Source organism: Carlito syrichta, unplaced genomic scaffold, assembly GCF_000164805.1.
Source record: "Carlito syrichta isolate Samal-C Ts95f unplaced genomic scaffold, Tarsius_syrichta-2.0.1 Scaffold312207, whole genome shotgun sequence".
Classification (NCBI taxonomy): Eukaryota; Metazoa; Chordata; class Mammalia; order Primates; family Tarsiidae; genus Carlito; species Carlito syrichta.
The window spans coordinates 14,879-36,720 of NW_007256303.1; the positions used below are offsets into that span (position 1 = coordinate 14,879).

General features: G+C 40.8%; 1 protein-coding gene across 3 annotated transcripts in view; it reads right to left on the reverse strand.

Moving 5' to 3' along the window:
• The window catches only part of RFC1 (replication factor C subunit 1), a 78,612-nt gene that overhangs the window by 2,431 nt on the left and 54,339 nt on the right, over window positions 1-21,842 (reverse strand). For all 3 annotated transcript variants that reach the window (XM_008069781.1, XM_008069780.1, XM_021718469.1), the window contains exons 11-24: window positions 20,716-20,895; window positions 19,445-19,549; window positions 16,076-16,475; window positions 13,911-14,023; window positions 11,612-11,726; window positions 10,245-10,336; window positions 9,921-10,058; window positions 9,671-9,766; window positions 9,451-9,549; window positions 8,037-8,191; window positions 7,790-7,907; window positions 6,203-6,348; window positions 2,516-2,729; window positions 965-1,156 (exon numbers count right to left, since the gene is read on the reverse strand). In XM_008069781.1, the coding sequence (XP_008067972.1) occupies window positions 965-1,156; window positions 2,516-2,729; window positions 6,203-6,348; window positions 7,790-7,907; window positions 8,037-8,191; window positions 9,451-9,549; window positions 9,671-9,766; window positions 9,921-10,058; window positions 10,245-10,336; window positions 11,612-11,726; window positions 13,911-14,023; window positions 16,076-16,475; window positions 19,445-19,549; window positions 20,716-20,895 (2,163 nt within the window). The remainder of the gene's footprint in view (window positions 1-964; window positions 1,157-2,515; window positions 2,730-6,202; window positions 6,349-7,789; window positions 7,908-8,036; window positions 8,192-9,450; window positions 9,550-9,670; window positions 9,767-9,920; window positions 10,059-10,244; window positions 10,337-11,611; window positions 11,727-13,910; window positions 14,024-16,075; window positions 16,476-19,444; window positions 19,550-20,715; window positions 20,896-21,842) is intronic.

Genomic DNA, 21,842 nt, shown 5'->3' on the forward strand with positions numbered 1-21,842 from the left:
AAAAAAGGGGGAGGGGGAGAAAGAGACTGCAAACCTCCAGCTCTTGGACCACAGCTACCCGAGAAGCTGATGTTCAAGTAACAACAGGGCTAGTTACTGCCTCTAAAAGCCAGCAGTAAAAACGGAATCAGAATTTAAAATCTAGAACCAAGGAATGCTCCCCATGCAAGGCAGTTTCTTGGATTTAGAACATAGGTATATTTAGGAAAGGCAAAATAAGCAAGAGATGATTTACAAACAGGGTGATGTTTACATGAAGATTTTTTTTTTCTTTCCATTTCAGATGAGGGATCTAAACCCACTCACTTTGTGAAGGGGAAGAGGAAAGAGGGAGACAGCCTCGTAGTGTCTACATGAGGGCTGCATTGAGAAGGCCACTATTCCTGCCCCCCACATACAAGACAGAAGTGAAAGGCAGGAAGCATGCACACATACAGCAAAGGGCGGAGGAGGATACCCACTAGATTCTTTTGCCTCAGCCAGTTGTAAACAGTGGGCTGATGCCATAATTGATTTTAATCTTTCCTAGCAAAAGGCAAGGACGTTTTGCTCTGAGAAACTTCTACAGGCAGTTCAATGGCTATAGCAAAACACAAATAACAGAAGGGAGGTTATCTGTGTTGGTTTTGTTAAAAATGTTGTTTTTTTAAAAAATTATGCTGTGGAAATGTGTGTCCGTAAGTAAGAAAGCATATGCAAATGGCCAAATAAATAGAAATCTTACTTTTTCTAACAAAGCATACAGCCATAATCTAATGGCCTACTTTCTTGCTATTTGGCTCTTAAAACTGTTTACAGAAATGAATCTATATCTTCTCCACCATCAAGTATGAACAAAAAAACTTAAAAGTATTTTCAACTTGCTCTGTTATCTGCTAAAGACGTCCTATGATTCACAATGCAAGTCATACACAAGAACGATAATCTATTTTGAGGTTCTCCTGTCTGTAACTTAAGACACGACCTTGATCATGGCATCAGTTTCTAGAGCATCTTGGTCTTTCTCATCAGACTGAGAGTCATCTTCATTTAACTCTTCGCTGTATTCCAAGTCCAGTGATGGGCTTGTGCTGTGTCGAGATGTCTTTACTACCTGAAGTGAGTATGGCGTTAGGTGGGCTTCCTTATTGTATGCTCTTGTGAAGGCCGCTTTCACCTATATGAGAGGAGTAGACAGAGTTTCTAAAATAATCTAAGTGCCAGACAATGCCTTTAAATTCTGTAAGTCTAAAGACTTTGAGAGACCCTTGGAGTCCCTCAAAACTGTTTGCAAAATATTTATGTGTATACATGTTTAAGTATATGCATTTTCCATGACAGTCTTCATAGAGCCCATGACTCAAAAAAGATTAAGAATCAGTATTTGGGAACTTTAGACAAAAAAAAAAAGTCACTTCAGGTCATTGTACCTAAGTCAGCACTTTCTACATCCCTACAGACTAATAAGTAAAGTTAGGCAATGAATCAATAAATCAAGACAGGATCATAATAAAGTACAGTATTACCTTAAGTAATTAAGGTAACTTTTTGTGGTAATTAAGCTGACCTTTAATTACCACAAAACGCATAAGTTACCTTTACCATAAAAGAGTAGTTACTTCAAAATACTAAGTAACCTGAAAAACCTTAATCTCAAGCTTCTAAACTTAATTCCAGAATTAGCCCATGAATTCTAACAATGAATGTCTGCTGTGAGAATTTACTGATAACCATTAAATCAGATCAAAATCTAGAGAGGGCAAACTACAGAGAGGATGTCTTCAAAAACGGCATCCAGTAAAAGAGTGAGGTGCTCAGTGTTATATACTCATGTTATACCACTTTAGTCTTTTCTCAATCATTATAAAAAGAAAAGGGAGATATATTATCATGCAGCAGATTGTCCAACTGGAATACTGAATCCACAGATTAGGAAAACTACAGAAGAATTATAACACTCCTCATCCCCTAGAAGCATCTTTACTCATACATCTTTACAATCTATTCCCACTGCACCTTACTTTCAGCTCCCAGGCTCATCCCTGCCCTCATTTGCTTCTTAGATTTCCCTATTGCTTTTCTTCTGAGCTTAAAGCAAAGATAACATACACATTGTAAAGTCAAATCCACAAGTCTGCTCTTACAAATGTACTCAAATAGTATCTTTGGAAAGCACAGGCCATAAGACGCAACAAGCCTTTAAGGGGGAAAAAAGTAAACCTTTTTGTCAAGCATCTAAAACATCTCTGAGGCAACCTGGTACAGGAAGTCCCCAACATACAAACAAGTTCCATTCCAAGAGCACGTTTGTAAGTCCAATTTGTTAAAGTCCAACAAAGTTTGCCTTCACCTAGGTAACCAACGAACACAATCAGCATATAGTACTGTATTTGACAAGCTATACTGACACCTGGTGGAGAGAAAGAATGCATTAAAAATGCAGGTGCACACCTTTAAAGTTCATAACTTGAAGGTTCGTATGCAGGGGACTTACTGTAATTACAAAGTGACGTAACCAGTGGATTATACAATTTACCTTGGGATCCAGCTTGGAAAAGGGACTGGGTTTGCCACCCCAGTTGCTAATTTCCATGATATTGTCAAAGTCTTCTTTCACCAAATAATATGTGTCCATAAGTGCAACAACATTCTGTACTCCTTCCACCCCTTGTGAGGTCAGGGGCTGTACCAGTGCATCCCGTATGTGTGACAGATAATCCATGTTGACAGTCCTTTTGCTGGAGTAAGTTCTGAAACCGAAACAAGGGACACTCCCGTAGTCAATGCAGACCATCACCGGCACAGGTCATGGTGCGTATCAACGATGTGCTAATCGGGCAGGGCTCCATCCAATGTGAGTCATGTTCAGGGAGCACCTGCTTGATAAGGAGTTTGCATGGGGAAGACCTCACGCCATACCACAGGGCAATGGCTCACATAAGTGTGCTCAGAGGGAGTTTACACACCTGGATCAGGGACTGAGAAGCAAATGTGGGATCTACTTTCACCCTATTCTTAAGGCCCAGGCAACAGTGGTGTTTCTCCATGTTCTTTTCACAGCCATCAAGATCACTCAGTCCAAGCCCCACAACATTCAAAGCATCAGAAAAAGGCTGTAAGATTTCCCCAAAACTGCTGCCACCTCTTACATGAGTGTGGAAGCACCTTTTGGTCTCTGAATATAACATACAGAATTATATATGAATGCCTCCCTCACATTTCCTAATACTGTTACTCCAAAATCTTCAGTTCTATAGCAGAGTTTTCCCCCAAACCTAAGAAAACTGTAGAGACTGTCCCTGCAAGATCAAAAAGTGGCCAAGGCAAGACTCAGGGACACAGTCTCTGGTCTGCTGAAACTAGAATGGTATCACAAAATGACTCTCTCTCTCAAATGTTGTCACTTCTTAAAAACAGAAAATAACTAACAAAGCAATATTTCAAATGCCACTATCCAAAATCTTTTCAACCCACTACCTCCTGGGTTTAAACAAGGCATGATATGTAGGCATACTGTAAACAAGGGACCCACAAAAGCTGTTGCTATCAGAACTCCCATTAGAATCAGAAAAAAAATGATTCTTTACACATTAGGCCGGGCAGTGGTTCATACCTGTAATCCCAGCACTTTGGGAGGCTGAGGCAGAAGAACTGCTTAAGCCCAGGAGTTCAAGATCATCCTAAGCAACATAGCAAGACCTTGTCTGCAAAAAATAAAAAAATTAGCCAGGCGTGGTGGTGCACACCTGTAGTCCCAGCTACTTGGGGAGCTGAGGTGGAAGGATTGCCTGAGCCTGGGAGGTCGAGGCTGCAGTGAGTCTCATGTGTCACTGCACTCCAGCCTAGGTAACAGAGACCCCAACTCAAAACAAAACAATACCTATGGGTCCTGCTCCTGCTTCCAGGTAACTAAATGTCTGAACCACACAGAAGCCACATAGTTCTCCTAATCAGAAATCTAGAACCTTGCCCCCACAACTCTTTTATTATGTAGGCAAAAAGTTAAAAAAAAAAAACCTCTAGTTTAATCTCATCAATTTCCTACAGCTTACGTCTTCCAAAATCAAGCACACCACTACTTCAAGAGAAGTCGTTATTTTTCAAGGGTTCTATAATTCCTCTAAAATCAATTAATCCATCTGTGCATTGTAGGGAAATAAAGATCAAAGCTTTTAGATTCTCAAAGACATTTATGATCCAAAAAAAGGTTAAAAACTAATAATAAAACTGCACTTCCATTTTTTTTTTTTTTTTGAGTTGGAGTCTCACTCTGTCGCCCAGATTAGAGTGCAGTGGCCGCTTCCAGCCACCGCAGCCTCGCCCTGCTGGGGCTCCGGCGATCCTTCTGCCTCAGCCTTCCAAGTAGCTGGAACTACAGGCACACGCTACCATGCCCAGCTAATTTTTTTATTTATTGTAGAGATGAGGTCTCGCCAAGCGGGTCTTGAACCCACGGGCTCAGGCAATCCACTCACCTCAGCCTCCCAAGGCACAGGATTACAGGCTGAGCCACTGAGCCCGGCTTGCACTTCCATTTTTTAAAGATGAAGAGAAACTAAGGCCTATCAAAGTTCAGTGACTTGATCAAGATTAAAAAGTTAAGTAGGAAGGTCTTAACTTACTTGAAAAATCATGACACTCACTCTAAAACCCCTTCCTGATAGGAACATCCTGTATGTGATTCATTTAAAAACAAATATGTACTGAGCAGCCTGATATGCTAGGTGAGTAAGCCTCAGCTCCTGCCCCTAGAAACGTGTGGTCTAATGGGGGAAGGAGACAGACATAAAAAGGACAGCCATGGAAAAGCCCGAAGTCTGAGGCCCAAAATCTACACAGAGTGCAGTGGAAGCTTCCAAGAGGGGCACCCCAGGCAGAGTGACAAAGGTCCTTTAAGGACGGCAGGCAGGGAGCAGGACCATGGCCTGGCAATGAGCAGCACAACAGCTTGGCAGGAACATTCCAGTTCAGGGGCCGCCCACCCCTTCTCCATAAGCAAAGCCAGCAGGTAGATCGTCACATCTCTTTCCGACTCTGACACTGCTGCCTCCCTTTTGTGAAGAACCCTGTAATTACGCTGGGCCCACCCAGATAATCAGGGAAATTTTCCAGTTCAGGATGACAACAAATTTGTGTTGTTTTAAGTCATTATATTAGTGGTAATTTATTACAGCAGCAAAAGAAAATGAATATGAGTGGCCAAAAAGACTCATGAAATAGGCGAGGAAGAGGGAGCCTAGTAGGAGGCAGAATCGACAGAAAAAGGAACCAGCTCAGTTCAGCTCCAATTAAAAGGATCAAACATTAGTACTACACCTCCAGAGACCAGGAGGTTAAGGTTGCTCCAGTACTTCACAGCAACTTGGATGGACTTAGAGTCGATCCTACTCAGTAATCTATCACAGATACAAAGAACTGAGTACCACATGTTCTCACTCATAAGCAGACCTTGAATAATTATCAAAATACTATAAGAAAGGGATTGGCAGTAGTGGGAAACTGCCGGGGGGGGAGGCACACCGCATCCAAAAGGGTACCTGCATAAGGAACATGTGTATACCTAACCCTGAATTGTGCCCCACATCTTTAAAATAAAAATAAAATAAAAAATGATTGCTCCAGTAGCTCTTCAGGGTTAAAAATGAACCCCTGAAGTTCACTTAATATTTGTGCAGATGCACATTTTCCAAGTTTCTAAGCTTTAACAAAGTGAATCAAATACAAGTATCTGTGAGCTTCCTTAGCTTTTCCAAGCACACTAGTTTTCAGTCATCCAAGTGGCTGCATCCCCTGCCCTCAAAGGCCAGATCAGTTTACTACTAGAATAGAACAAAACTAGTTCATTTTTTAAATAGTTGATTTTTTTTCCCTTTAAGTTATTCTGAAGCTGAGTAGTTATTGCACTAGTAACAGACTCAATCAAAATAACAATAAGCAATAAGTAATAGCATTATCTCAGACTTAGTCTTTAACAATTAAATTATGACATCTACTATCTGATTTTATTCTCCAAAGTATCCTTCTAAATGGTAAAGCAAGTGTTATACTGATTACAGATGATAAACTCAGGCCCACAAAATAGAAGGAACTTATCCGGATCATTTATCTTGTTAGCAATCAAACCAAAACTCAAACACAAATCTTTTGACTCATGGGATCCTCACTGGATAAAGGCTAAACACGCCACACCAATAAAATGGCCGAATGGAGTAATCCCACCTACCGGAGACTCATATGCAATGCCAGGTCCTGAACAATACGGTCATGCTTTCCTGTGGACGAGTGCTTCCCCAGCCAGCTCGGGAAGGTGGGAAACTGGGTCATGTGGCCCCTCATCAGCTCCCCAGGAAGAACACTGGCATAAATGGCCTAGAAAAATCAATTGCAGTCCAGAGTTTATACTCGGTACAAAGCTTCTTCCTTAGCAGCTGTTGGTTGCCAAGGAGTCTGTGGAAAACGAAGCCACACTGTCCCGGACCCACTTGCAGGGTAGCTGGGCCCTTTTCCCATCTCTGATCTGTTGGTATGGGAAACTTCTTCCAGAAAAAGCAACAGACTGCAGTATACACCTTGATCCAAACATGTTATAGCCCTCAGAGACCACCTTGCAACTCCACCTCCTAAGCCGCCGACCTCAACATACCAGCTTCCTCACGAATGCCAACGTCATGGCAAACTATGAGCTAGAGAGGAATATAATCGCCTGTAACTTGTGCGACTAACAACACAGACAGATTAAGGCATGGAAAGTCTAATACAGAATCAATTAAACTGACAAGTAAAAAATGTATATTTAGATGTCTTCTATGTTCTGGATTTTCATTTTTAAAGGTAGAATTACATTCTACATAAATTTTGTACTCTGCTCATGCTTTATTCTAGTAATATTCACTCATAAGCATTTTCATATTAACAATCTTTACAAATAATGTTAAAGGCTGTATAATATTTCATCAAGAGGATTTACCATAGTTAGTCATTCTCCTGTTGCTGGACATGGAGATTTTCTCTAATTTTCTGCTATCAGAAGTAATGCTTTAGGAAATATTTTTGTACATTAAGTCTTCCTGTGTTTAAAATTATTTATTGAGGATAAATTCTCCAAGTATAATTTTTAAATAAAGAAAGATAAAAACTCTTAAGCTTAAGAGAAAGGAATCTGTATATCATTCCAGAATGAATTTTTGATTTTGTTTTCAAGCACTGCGTGGGAAGAATTAAGAGAAGGACATGCCCTCTGGAAGTCCTTGGCTCATTACTCAGGCCAATAATCCTGGGTAAATATACAAAATTCAAAGAACAAATAGCACTCTTAATTATGAATGCTTACCCAACTCTGCCTTTAGTTAAAGATATTAACCTAAAGACTGAACTCAAGGTAATGCTGCCTCTTTATAGCAAGGAAGAAGAAAATCACAATTCATGTACCAGAGACATGACTGCTGGCTTGCTCTGGCTGCGTTTCTTCAAGTGCCCATCTGAAAGAGTCAAGAATAACCCACCAAAAAAATGGATTCTTAAGGTAAAACAGAGCAAACGAAACTTTTGATTCACATCTTAATTATATCCAAAATCTAACCTTCCTATTTCCATGTGTCTATTTACATAAAAACATTTTTGAAACACTGAAAAATAATGCCAGATTAAGTAACAAACAATAGTGGCCACAAAGTACTTGAATCTGTAATAGATTTTTTTGCCACAAGAGCCATACTGTTTATCTCAAATTTCAAATAAGGAACTAAAAGCTATTTATTTTTCTCTAACCAAGGAAGAGTCTGCACTTTATTAAAGAGAGTCCCATGCTTACCTGAGTGGGCAGAAGACTCCAGTTTTGCTTACTCCGGATCTGACTGTCTACTAAGTCCCCATCACATATGCTATCCGCTGCTCGGCTTAAAAGCATCAAGTGCTTTTTCATGTCACCCCTGCAGGAAAGAACCAGCCTGGATTACACCATGACCCACTCTCAGGCCCTTCCCTCCCTCCCCAGCATCTGGCCCCTGCAGGGGCTGAGAGGGTACTAGCCCTACCCCTCACTAGCTCTGAACACTGACCCTGCAGCCGCAGGCTTTACATGTATGTAGTTCTCCTGGACAAAGAGGGGTGCTATTGAATAATCATGAAAAAAGAGATCTGATTTGTCCACAAGTGACATATGAGCAGTCTCCTCTCCAGCTGCAAACACTTTCCGGGCTACATCAAATGGGCCCTAAAAATGTGAGGGAGGGACACACATATTAGAATGGCCAAATCCAAAACACTGATAACATCAAATGCTGGTGAGGACGGGGAGCACAGGAGCTCTCATTCATTACTGGTGGGAATGCAAAACAGCACAGCTACTCTGGAAGACAGGCAGCTTCTTACAAAACTAAACATACTCTTACCATGTGATCCAGCAATCATGCTCCGTGGTATTTACTCAAATGAATTAAAAACCATGTCTACCCAAAAACCTGCAAACAGATTTTATAGCAGCTTTACTCATAATTGCCGAAAGTTGGAAGCAACCAAGATGTTCTTCAGTAGGTGAATGGACAAACTGTGGCACATCCAGTCATGGAGTATTACTCAACAATAAAAAGAAATGTGCTACCAAGCCATGAATAGACATGGAGGAACCTTAAATGCATATGACTAAAAGAAAGAAGCCAATCTGAAAAGGCTACGTACTAATGATTCCAACTAAATGACATTCTGGAAAAGGCACGATATGGAGACAATTAAAAGATCAGTGGTTGCCAGAGGCAAAGAGGGAAAGAGGGAAGAATAGACGAAGCAAAGGGGAGTTCAGGGCAACAAAACTGATCTGTATCGTACTAGAATGGGGGATGCATAACCCACAGAAGGTATGTCACCAAGAGTGAGCCCTGATGTAAACGCTGGGCTTAGGGTGACAATGACATGTCAGTGTAGGTGCACTGAGTGTAACAGGGCAGGATGCTGACAGCAGGAGAGGCTGTGCATGTGGAGGGGAAGAAGGCAGATAGGAACTCTCTGTACTTACACTCAATTTTGCTATCAGTCTAAAACTACTCTAAAAAATAAGCTGTATGAATTTTTAAAAAACACTGCTTAATCATTGCTCTAATTATAATCATAAATTCTGACAATGATTAGGTAAAATGGAACACAGGTCATTGATATAGACTTCTAGTTTCAGAGAGATTACTGAACTAAACCATTGGAAACAGATTATTCTGAACATTCAAAACATTAACCAAAAGATAAGAAACTGTAGAAAAGTCACTTTATAACTGTTAAAGCATGAGTATAATTTAAAACTCATCCCTTTCTCAAAATTGATAATATACATTGACACCTTTGAGAAGAAATTCATGTGAATTAGAAACACTTTAGGCAGCTGTCTACAGCTCTTATTATAAACACTATGACTGTTTCTACTAAGCTACAGAACAAGAGTGTCTTGGTTTGGGAAAGAAAATTAAAAATGGAGATTTATTTTACCAGTTTGATGTCCTTTTTGGCCCTGTGAGAATCTGCCTTGGCCTGGTCATAGGTTAATGCCTTACTTCGTGCACACCACATACTCAGATTATGTAAAACCTAAAAGAATCACAGATAAATCAACGTCAAGATGGAAAAATATGGCCACTCACCCTCCCTGTATTGCTGAAGGCATTAATTCAAAATAATCATCAATTGTCACATAACATAGTTAATTTACCTGTCTGATATCCTGATTGGCTCCCAAAATTATTTCATTCATAGCAGGAGGGGGAATCTTTAAACCCTCTTTGAATGCAATAGACATCATAGCACCCTGAAATTGACAAGGTGAGGATTCTTCAATGATTAAAAAAAAACACTCATATAATCAGATATTTAAAAAGTTTTTATCAGATACTTAAAAAAAACTGACCCTTAAATAAATAAAATAGTGTGATGGTAAAAAAAAAAAAAATCAATCATTATACCTTAATCTGTTCAACTCGAGGTCTTTGAAATCGAAGATCAAAACAATAATGAACCAAAGCGCGAATCTTGGGATGATTTCTATCGTTGCACATACAAATAATAGGAATTTTAGTATGTTTTATCAGGCCAATTAATTCCTGAAAGGCAAATATGCAACACAAAAATAATTATTTAAAATATAACAAATACCCACAATATATTTTAGGTTTCAAAACCTCTTCAGCACATGACTTAATCGCCCTCGATATCAGCACATGATCATTAAATGCTTTAAATATTTAAAAACCAACAGTAAAACTGCAAAAACACCGCACTTTCATTACCTGAATTCCTCCCCTGTCCTCATTGCCCGCCATGCCATCTACTTCATCCATGACGAGCGCGTGTTTCATGCTTCCTGAAGAACCTGCTCCACCTGGCCCAGGCACACGAGCAATAGGACAGGACAAAAATAAAACAGCAAGTGCTCAAAAACTGCTGCTTTATGGAAAATCACATAACAAACATTAAATGGCAAAAGTGACAAGGGTTTGCAACGAGAAGAAACTCCCCCTCCCAGCCCCTCCCCTGCGGACGCAGTTTCCCTTCCCAGAGGCAAACGATAGTCTCTTGCACATCCTTTAAGAAATACTCTCTATATATTATTAAAAACATGTGTGCATAAAAATATACACCTTCGTTTTGTCATTTAATATATTTTGGTGACTTATTCTTGATCTGTAGATACAGAACACTTCGTTTTTTAAGGCAATTTAATATTCCATTCTACACATGTATCACAATTGACTAATTTAGTAATCACTATTAATGAAGTATTAGGATGCTTCTAAGTTTTTGCTCTTATAAGTCATACTAAATGAACATCCTATGTCTTTCTGCACATATATTATACAAATATAATAATAGCTAAGCTCCAGGAATTAGGATGTTTGAGTTAAGGGTATATGTAATATAACTTGGAGAAAGCCTGCCAGACTCTCTCCAAAGTTGTGCCAAGTCACACTCCCACCAGCCACAGGTTAGAGCAGCATGTCCCCTGTAACTTCATCAGAACAACAATTTTCTACCATTGGAAGCACCAAGAGTTCAGGTGACAAAGCAACACACCACGGACTCTATGCAGGCACTGTGTGGGCCTCATCTCGGGCCTCTTCTTCCCATGACCTCTGGCTGCATGGGATCACTGGCTATAACCTGCCAAGGTGAGCACATTCACAGTCTCTTCTCTCTACTACCTTCACCTGAGAAAAGCTCATCCACCTCCTCATGGTTCTCTTTTCTCATCCTTTGAGGCCTTTCAAAACAACTATCACCCTTTTACTCCAAAACCCAAACAAAATTACTCCTTCATCTACAGTCCTTATGACCTCACTCATCACACCAGTACAGTTATTTATCTTCTTTCCCTCTTCGCAGGCTTCACCTGTAAATCCTCTCAAACCATATGCAAAATGCATAAATATGTGCACATACACATTTTTATCACATTCTTAGAAACCCCAAAGGCCTAAAAAAAGAGCAAGCAATGCCCATAAGAGTTATGTCAGAGACCTTTTGGAGTCTCTCACTAGCCCCGGGATTTAGCAGTGGGCTTGGCACGTAGTTGTGTTCAATACTGGTTACTGAACATCAACATGAACATGTTTTTCTTATAAGAAAATGACAAGAAACAGTTCAAAAAGTCACATACTTGAATAAAAGCCTTGGATGCTGGTATTGTTGAGTGACTCAGCAACAATTGCCTTCAAACTGTTCTTACTGCGAGTGTCACTTGCATTCAGTTCCACGTAGCTGTAGCCCAATTCCTAATCAAATATTGGAAACCACTACTATCACAATACAAATGAACTCTGCCACCCCCAAAAAGGTAAGTTATGAAAGAAACCACAGGTAATAATACAAGTATGATACAACAGACATGAGATGAACTATATAATATGCCTTGCAATATTAGAAAATTTTAGAATATCATGTAAATACAACACACACATACAAGCACACACAAAGCCAGGCACAGTGGCTCACACCTGTAACCTCAGAACTTTGGGAGGTGGAGGCGAGAGGATTGCCTAAGCCCAGGGACTTGAGATCAGCCTGGGCAACTTGGCAAGGTCTTATCTCTACAACACATCAAAAAATTAGCCAGGCATGGTGGTAAGCGCCTGTGATTCCAGCTACTTGGAAGGTCGGGGCAGAAGGATCACCTGAGCCCAGCCGGTTGGGGTTGCAGCAGCCATGAGCATGCCACCACACTCCAGCCTGGGTGATAGAGGGAGACTCCAACTCAATACAAAAATAAAACAGAGACAAAAAAACATATACACACAAGTTTAGTCTTTTAACACCTTAGCCAAAAAAACACAAGTCTGGAAGAGTATATCTGAAGAAGCAATTTTTTCTTTTTTTTTTTTGAGTTGGAGTCTCACTCTGTCGCCCAGACTGGAGTGCAGTGGCCGCTCCTGGCCACCGCAGCCTCGACCTGCTGGGCTCCGGCGATCCTTCCGCCTCAGCCTTCCAAGTAGCTGGAATTACAGGCATACGCTACCATGCCCAGCTGATTTTTTGACTTATTGTAGAATGAGGTCTCGCTGCCCAGGCGGGTCTCGAACCTGCGGGCTCAGGCAATTCACTCACCTCAGCCTCCCAAAGGCACGAGATTACAGGCTGAGCCACCGAACCTAGCTAAAGAAGCAATTTTAAGGTTTACTTCTTTTTATTTTTATTTTTTTTTTAAGTTGGAGTCTCACTCTGTCACCCAGGTTGGAATGCAGTGGCATGCTCATGGCCGCCGCAGCCTCAACTGCTGGGCTAAGGCAATCCTTCCGTCTCAGTCTTCCAACTAGCTGAAACTACAGGCACATGCCACCATGCCCAGCTAATTTTTTGATTTATTGTAGAGATAATGTTTCACCAAGTTGCCCAGGCTGGTCTCAGGCAATCCTCTCGCCTCAGCCTCCCAAAGTGCTGGGATTTCAGGCATGAGTCACCGCGACTGGCCCTAAGTTTTACTTCTTCAAGTTCTAAAATAGGATTAAATATAATCATCCCAAGAATTCAATATCAGGTACATAATTAATTATAATATACCAAAAAGTCATTATCTTTACAAAAAATTGTAAAGTTAAATCATTCTTTGTCAAACTATTCCAACAAACAATTTTCCTTTCAAATCAGGAAAATTCAAGTTATTCTAATTCATTTCCCAGAACTCATCTGCTTGTAAAATGCTTTAATTCAACTCTCAAAAAAGTAGTAGCAGTAATAATAGAGGGAGAAAAAAGTCATGTTCACATTGTAAGGACTTGTTTTTCCTTTCTAAAAAAAAGTTTATAAATACAGTGAAAACAGATAAGCCTTTATAGTTAAATCTTATGGGCTGATTCATACAACAGAGACCAAAAGAAACTTCTGTGGCAGAGGCTGGGGAGATCCAGCTATCAACATCTGATCTCTTCTCCTCCTGACATCAACACACGAGCTCTAGTCTGCTCTAGCACCTGGGCAAATCAAATCCTCTCCCTGTCAAGATGCAGCAGTGACAGGGACAGGAAGAGAGGCAGGACACACATGGTGAGGAGCAGAACCCCAAGACAGATTACCTGGGTTTAAACTGGGCCATGACCTTCCTGTCTAAGCCTGTTTCACTTATCACATGTGGGTGGACAACAGCACATGTATTTAATACACAGAATTCAGTACACAGAATTATTACAAGGGGATCTAAGACATCTGTATCTTTCAGGATCTATAACATGTTTCTATTATCTATAAGATAATGCACCCAAAGCTTAGCACATTGCCTGGCTCACAGGTAACTATTGCCTATTATTATTATAATTACCAATATTAAAAAGAATCACAACAGATTCCAAAGATTTTATTTTGGAAAAGTAAACACATGCCACATGCACACTCGCACATAGGCACGCATTCACTTCCTACCCATGACCACCCCAAGGGTATCTAACCATGCACGACAGGATACGCACCTGACACACCAGGGACACTGTGGTAGTTTTGCCAACACCCGGGGGGCCTGACAGCAACGCTGCTTTAAAACTAGAGCCATCATCTTTGCCGGCAAATTTACCAAACTTTGCAGCTAGAAAAAGAGAAGTTTGAGAGTATTAGTCTGCATCACCTAATGAATATTCAGTAACAGCAAGAATCATGCACGTAAACTGCATGCATCTAGACAGTCGTCTCCGAGGTTAGTTCTAAACTTGCAGAATATTTTCAACCAAGTATAAACAACAATTTCAGAGCATTTAGTGAAATGCTACTCCCTGCCTCACCTCCATTCCAAATAAAAACTAAAACGAAATCACTTTGAAATAATAATATAACTTTTCTTTCCTGCAAACACTCAGGCCGTGGAGCACACTGCCTGGGCCCCCACACTAATTCCATCTGTCCGAGCGCCCCCTCCTGCAAGCAGGGGGTACTTTGGAAGTGACTTAACCCCCCTGTGAGGCCTTCTCCTCCTTAGTGAAATGAGCACACAGCAAAGTCGCCGGTAGGAGTTCTGTGAGGACGGAAGTGCTGAGCACAGAACAGAGTCTGGCATGCCTCAACAAATGTGAACAAGCACAGTAGCTACGTGACCACAGAAGGAAATCATGAATTGTAGCTGCATCTACAACTACTTTGCACCACTCAATAATAAGCACTCTTCCTCCTCTCACTACATAATGCCTGGCACACGAATTCTGCTCATTTCAGACCCAGTAACGCAGACAGGCATGGGAAAGAAAGGGACTACAGTTCACTGAAGCTTTAAGAAAGTCAAAACACCTGTCTCTCTTTTTAAGGTAGATTTTTATGTGGATTCAGAATGGGAAAAGGATTCAACATAAACTGAGTCCTGTATCATTACAATTATAATACCTAGCTGTTATAAATGAAGAAAGCCAGTATCATCAGCAATGTTAACCAGTCATTACTCGGGGGCCTCATTGTGATGCTCACTGCACTTTATCTTTTTACCTCTTTTTTCAAACACAAGGCTATTTCTATATATTTTGTTTTTAATAGAGACAGGACCTCACTATATTGCCCAGGCTGGTCTACAGTTCCTGGGCTTATGCAATCCTCCCACACTGGCCTCCCAAAGTGCTAGGATTACACTAAAGTAAGTAACCATCACCCGGCCTATCTTCTTATTTCTCACACACTATCGTCTAGGGCTGCAGTTGAAACGTAAGAAAACACTACTCATGCCTGGATGTGGTGGCTCACGCCAATAATCTCAACTTTGGGAGGCTGACGCAGAAGGATAACTTGAGGCCAGGAGTTCAAGACCAGCTTGGGCAACACAGAAAGACCCCATTTCTATGAAAAATTTAAACATCTGCCAGGTATGTGGTGCGCACTCCAGCTACTCAGGAGGCTGAGGCAGGAGGATCACTTGAGCCTAGAAATTCAAGGTTGCAGTGAACTATTATCACACCACTGTCATCCAGCTTGGGCAACACCGAGATGCTGTCACAAAAAAAGACTACTAACATTTGTGATCCAAAACCTCAACTCCAAAAATACTTAGGACATGAAATATATATTTTGACTTTTCATTTTCCATGACAAATACATAGTAAACAAACACAGAAACTGGAAGCACATGCCTATCAGGCCAGCCAAAAGCAAACCATATGTGCTGCTGGGATTTGAGGCCGCCTGCCCTGAGATAGGCCACAGCTGCTTAATCACGCTCAGAGGTCTTGCTCTCACATTCTCCAGGCCTTGAGACCTGCACTTTTCCACCCAACACCCATCCCTCCCTTTCCCCTAGCCACCTCCTACTTGGTCTCCAAGTCTCAGCTGAGCCATCCTTTCTCCAAGGAAAGGAGCACACATCCCCCACACGCCTCCACCCACAGTGCCCAGGACTCATGCCCACAGGCACACTTGGCACAACACACCTTAGTGGCTGGTTCAGATATGTCTCCCACTGCCTGGGAGCGCCTGTGTTTTGTCCCCAACACCCTCACCTAGTACAACACTAGGGCTAGTACAACACTTGGGCTCAGACCGAGCCTCAGTAAATGCTTGTTGATGGATTAAAGAGCCAACCAACAGACACAGACTTTCTCACGTGTGTATAACTGGACAATCACATGTTGGCAGAAACACACAATGAGGGAGGCTGTACAATCACCGTGTTTTTTCTCCTCGGAAGAACTCTTGGGCCAGTTTCGGAGCCAGCGTAGGAGTCTGTTGGCACAGCTCTGGTCACCTTGCTGCCCAATGATGGTCTTGAGTGAGGTTGGCTTGTATTTGTCCACCCAGAGCAAATCTTCCACTTTGCTTTCACTGCTGTCATCAGGCAAATTCCTAGACTTGCTGTTACCACCTGTCTCCTCAGCCACCTGCTCCTGGAAGCCTAGGCCTTTCCGAAACACACCTGCTTCCTTGTTGGCTGGCTTTAGAGAACTGTCCCTCCTGGGAATCAGCTTACTCTTTTTAGATTCCGAGTCCTTTTTGGTTGGACTAATTGTTCTTTTTCCTTGGGCCTTTTTTGGGGGCGTTCTTTCTAATTTGGACTTTTCTTTCTTCATCTGAAAGAGTGGAAAAATGAGGAAAAAAGAAGCATGATGAGACACACAGAATGTCTATCCTGCTAAATGTACTACAGCAAGCAATCTGAGGAACCCAAGTGAGCTACTCACGATGGCAGGCTGTCTGTAGAAATCACCACCTTCCAAACTATGAAAATTAGCAACAAAAACACTGAAAAGCCCCCAAATGCAATTTTTAAAAATGAAAACATATGGCTTTTGTAAATTAGCAAGTATTCCAATTTTTTTTTTGTTTTTTTTGAGTCGGAGTCTCACTCTGTCACCCAGACTGGAGTGCAGTGGCCGCTCCCGGCCACCGCAACCTCGACCTGCTGGGCTCTGGTGATCCTTCCGCCTCAGCCTTCTAAGTAGCCAGAATTACAGGCATGCGCTACCACGCCCGGCTGATTTTTTGATTTATTGTAGAGATGAGGTCTCGCTGCCCAGGTGGGTCTCGAACCCGCGGGCTCAGGCAATCTACTCACCTCAGCCTCCCAAAGGCGCGGGATTACAGGCTGAGCCACCGAGCCTGGCCAATTTTATTTAGGAAAAAAGGGTAAAGAGTTAGATTTTTTTGTTTCAAAGTTTCCTGACTAGTTAAAAGTTAATATCTCTACAAAAACGTATGTATAAATATTCACAGCAGCATTTCATATATATATAATTATATATATATATAAAATAGCCCAAAGATGGAAACAATCCAAATGCCCACCACCTCAAAAGCGGATAAACAAAATGTGGTAAATTCACACAATGGAACATAATTCTCTCATAACAAGGAGTGAAGTACCAATATATGTGAAAGAAGCTAGACACAAAAGGCCACATGTTGTATGACTCCATTCATATGAAATGTCCAGAATGGGCACATCCATAGAAACAGAAAGTAGAGCAGTGACTGCCAGTGCGTGGGTATACTGAGTGACCGATAACAGGTACAGAGATTCTTTTTTGGGGGTGATGAAAATGTTCTGGAATTACATGGTGTTACAGTTGCACACACTTGTTAATATACCAAAATATACCACTGACTTGTGCACTTTAAAAAGATGAATTTTATGAAAGTAAATAATATCTCATATCTTTTTTTAAAGTTAGTACCTTTTTACCAATGGATGCTAAAATTAGTGGATGAATACTTAAGATAAAGCAGGATATTAGCATAGTCTTAAAGTATCTCCAAGATAGTTATCAATTACAAAGGGAAAATAGTCACTTTACTAGTGGAGAAACCTGGCAGATATCATCTTAACCAAATAATCAAGGTCATCATCACCAATAAGACACTGACATCATGTACATATAATATGAAGTACTAAAAAGGGCACAATATCACTTCTGTGGTGTTCTTGCCAAAAATGTGTAAGTTCAATCTAATCATGAGAAAACACCACAGACCCAAAGCAAAAGACATTCTACAAAACAACTAATGGGGGTACTCATCAAAAGTGTGTCAAGGACATAAGACACGGAGACTGAAGAACTGCCATAGTCTGGTGGAGACTAAGATGAAGCAACAACTAAATGCAGTGTGGGATGGTGGAACAGAAAAAGGACGACAGAGGAAAATGAGAAGTTCAAATATGTGTAGTTTAATTAACAATATGTTATCAATATTAATTTCCTGTTTTTTGTAACTATGCTATGGCTATGAAATCCAAATCATTCCCCAGATTTCTCTAACTGGAATAAACTGGATGAACCACCTTGCCATTTGAGTGACACAGCTGGAGACACTAATCCTGGGATGCTGGCACTCCTGTGTCCTACACATGGAAAAGGCTGATATATAGTGGGAATAAATGAGGCTAACACTAGGAGAAACAGAAAGAAAGTAAAAGGGTCCTCAAAGTATTGTAGTCTCTAGGATCCAGTAGCTCCTAGAACAGACCCATCCTGCCCATAGTTTAGTTGTATGAGCCAACATGTTTCTCTTTTTGCTAAAGCTAATACAGACTGGGTTTCCATCACAACTAAAAAAGTCTTAAAATAGTTCTCACTGAAAATTAACATGTTGGTAGGGCTCGGTGGCTCACCCTGTAATCCCAGCACCTTGGGAGGCCGAGGCAAGTGGCTTGCCTGAGCCTGTGGGTTCGAGACCAGCCTGGGCAACTTGGTCAAACCTTGTCTCTACAATAAAATAAAATTTAAATAAATTAGCCGGGTGTGGTAGTGCTCGCCTGTTGTTCTAGCTACTTGGAAGGCTGAGATGGAAGGATCGCTGGAACCCAGCAGGTCGTGAGTGTGCCACAACACTCCAGTCTGGGCGACGGAGTAAGACTCCAACTCAAAAAAAAAAAGAAAAAAGAAAATGAACATGTCATGCTGATACCTATTAACATATCCTTTAAGGAACTCTTAAACAATAACCTTAGGTCAGGCTCAGTGGTTCACACCTGTAATGCCAGCACTTGGGAGACTGAGATGGGAGAATCACTTGAGCCCAGGAGTTTGAGACCAGCCAAGGCAACATAGCAAGACCTCATCTCTACAAAAAATCAAAAACTTAGCTGGGCATGGTGGTGGTACACACCTGTAGTCCCATCTACTTAGGAGGTTGAGACAGAAGAACCATCTGAGCCCAGGATGCCAAGGCTGCAGTGAGCCATGATCATGACACTATACTCCTGCCTAGGCAACAGAGTGAGACCTCAACTCAAAAAAAACAAACAAAATGAAAATGTAGCAAATAAGGACAGGTTAATAAGTAGATATGTTACATGCAATTCACTGTCCTCTCTTTCTCCTCATATCCCTTTGAGAAAGATACAGAAATATACCAAAGTCAACATCCTAAAGCAGAGTTCTCCAGCTCAAAAGCAAATAAGGTATTTTGTGGTAGAAACAAAGGTTAACCTTTCAACCAACAGGCCTATATCCACCCAAGATATGTCTCTATAAAATAAAGAAGTTGCTATGCATCAACATTTAAGCTGACCATTAAATGAAGTTCATTTTATACAGACCTCGGCTTCAACTGCTATTTCATACTTGGACTTCTTGCCTGGCATAGTTCGAATCAGATTTAATAGGCCATCTTCATCAATAATTTTTGTTCCCAAGGCTGCTGCCTGTTGATTAAAAATGAAAATCATTAAAACTGCACCCTAACCATTCTGTAAAAAAGATTCTAGGGCCTATTATTAAGTGAAAAATCACTTTTGTAAATTAGGTAACACTGGAATTCAAATAAACCAAAAAACACCACATTCATTGGAAAAGTACCATTAAAAAGAAAGAACATAACAGATACACCCTCCAAGAGGAGTGGGCTGGTGCCCGAAGTCACCCCTCTACTCTGTGGACTACTTTGCCTCTCCTCCCCTAGAAGGGGCAGAGCCACCAGGACCTGAGTCTAGCTCTTCACACCCCCTCCCATGTCTGACTCATGTGGAAGACATTTCCACCACCTTCTGCCCTACCAGAACTCCAATGAGTTCGTCTCTAAGTGATGGATTATGACTGGTCTAAGGCAATCAGAAAAGTCCGCCCTTACAGCTCTGAACGGCCATGTGACAGCCCTGGCCAATGAGACCAGTGGAATTCTACCAGAGGTATCTCAGGAGAAACTTGCCAGGTCAGTCACAGCTATTATGACATCTTGCCCCTCCTCCTCTTTTCCTACTTTGAATGCAGACCTGACTTCCTGGAGCTACTGCTATCTTGTCACAGGAAGGCAACATATATAAGGACAAAAGTTAACACAATAAGGGTGACAGAGGTAAAGGAACGATCTCACTGAGCTGATGACTCACCCCCAGCAACTACCCACCTCTGGAATTCTCATTAGGTGAGGAAAATAAGCAGCTGTTTGTTAAAACACAGTTAGCCTGGTATTCTATTACTTAAAACACAATTCTACCTGACAGACCCTGATTCTTCCCCTAAGAGCATCCAATAAAAAAACTGAAATGGAGAACATAGCAGCATATATAGGAATATGTAGGACTAGAAGAAAAGGAAAACTGCATTTGCTTCTATTTCAAAAAAAAGATTTAAACTATAACACACTAGAAAAGTCAAGTAAACAGGAACTGTGCCTTCAATTGGAAAACCAAAATCGTGAGGTCAAAACCAACAAACTTCCGTGGAGAAGAAATAATTTAGAGAAGAAATTGCTTTTCCATTTTTTTCTTCACTTAGCTCTAAGTAAAGGGCAACGCTTCAAATGATCATATCAAGAGAATGCTGTGGCCAGCAGGCTGTGTCACTGTGCTGAGAACACAGCAGTACCCACCTTATCACTCTTGGACTGCCCGCTATCACGGCCCATGACAAGGTAGTTTGTTTTTTTGCTGACATTTCCTGTTACTTTACCCCCATAACGTTCAATTAGAGATTTGGCCTCATCCCGTTCAATAGACTCCAGCACTCCTGTGATTACAAATGTAAGGCCTTCCAAGCAATTTTCAGCTCCCTAAAAACCAAAATGTTCAAACAGAGAGGAAATTACATGGTAGCTTTCCAAAGACACATTTGGCATTAAAACTGCAGGAAGCTGATTTTTCTCATTTGACATCATAAATAACCTCAGCATGAAAAGTTGCTGGAAATTTACAGCAAATAAGCAGAATCTGATATTAAATCCCGAGAAATGTTTATGTAGCCAACATTTAAAAAACACATAAAACAAGCAATGAAAAACATACATCCAATACTGTTGGCAAACCTCATTAAAATTACTCATTCATACTATTTTTTATCATGCTCTTTTTATATTTCAACTCTAGCTAACTGACATAATTTAGGCAAACAACCCAAACGAAAACCACATGCAGAAACTCTTGCTATTGTTAAAAAGGGAAAGTTTTGATTCTGAAAAGCTCAATGAGTATTGAACTCCTGCTGATTACTCTGTGACAGCAAAGTTAACAACCTGCTAGCATAATTATGGACATTTTTATTTTTGAAATGGTTCAAGAAAATTATACAACCAAACAAAATAAAAATAAAAGTTACATATGACATTCTAAATTATTCATTACTCTCTGAATAGAGAATTGAGATTAGCACAGATTTAGTACAGGAATGAAAAGAAGACACTAAATAAAATTCAAAGACCAGCCGTATACAAGTTCAATTCTTCACCATCCAAGTGAAAAATTCCTCTTGGATGACAGAAAGCAATAACTATGAATTTGCTTGGAAAGAAAAAGTTTGACTATTAACATATCAAGGTCCCTTCAAGCCCTGTGGTTCTTGAATTGAAACAATCTACTGTACTACTACCAGTACTTAAGTTATTTGCAGCAAATTCAACATAATCCTGGAAAACTACACAGGTAAGTCCTATATCCCACACTCCAAATGCCTACTACCTACCAAATTATCACCTGCTGTGGCTCTGAATATCTTCTTATTTAT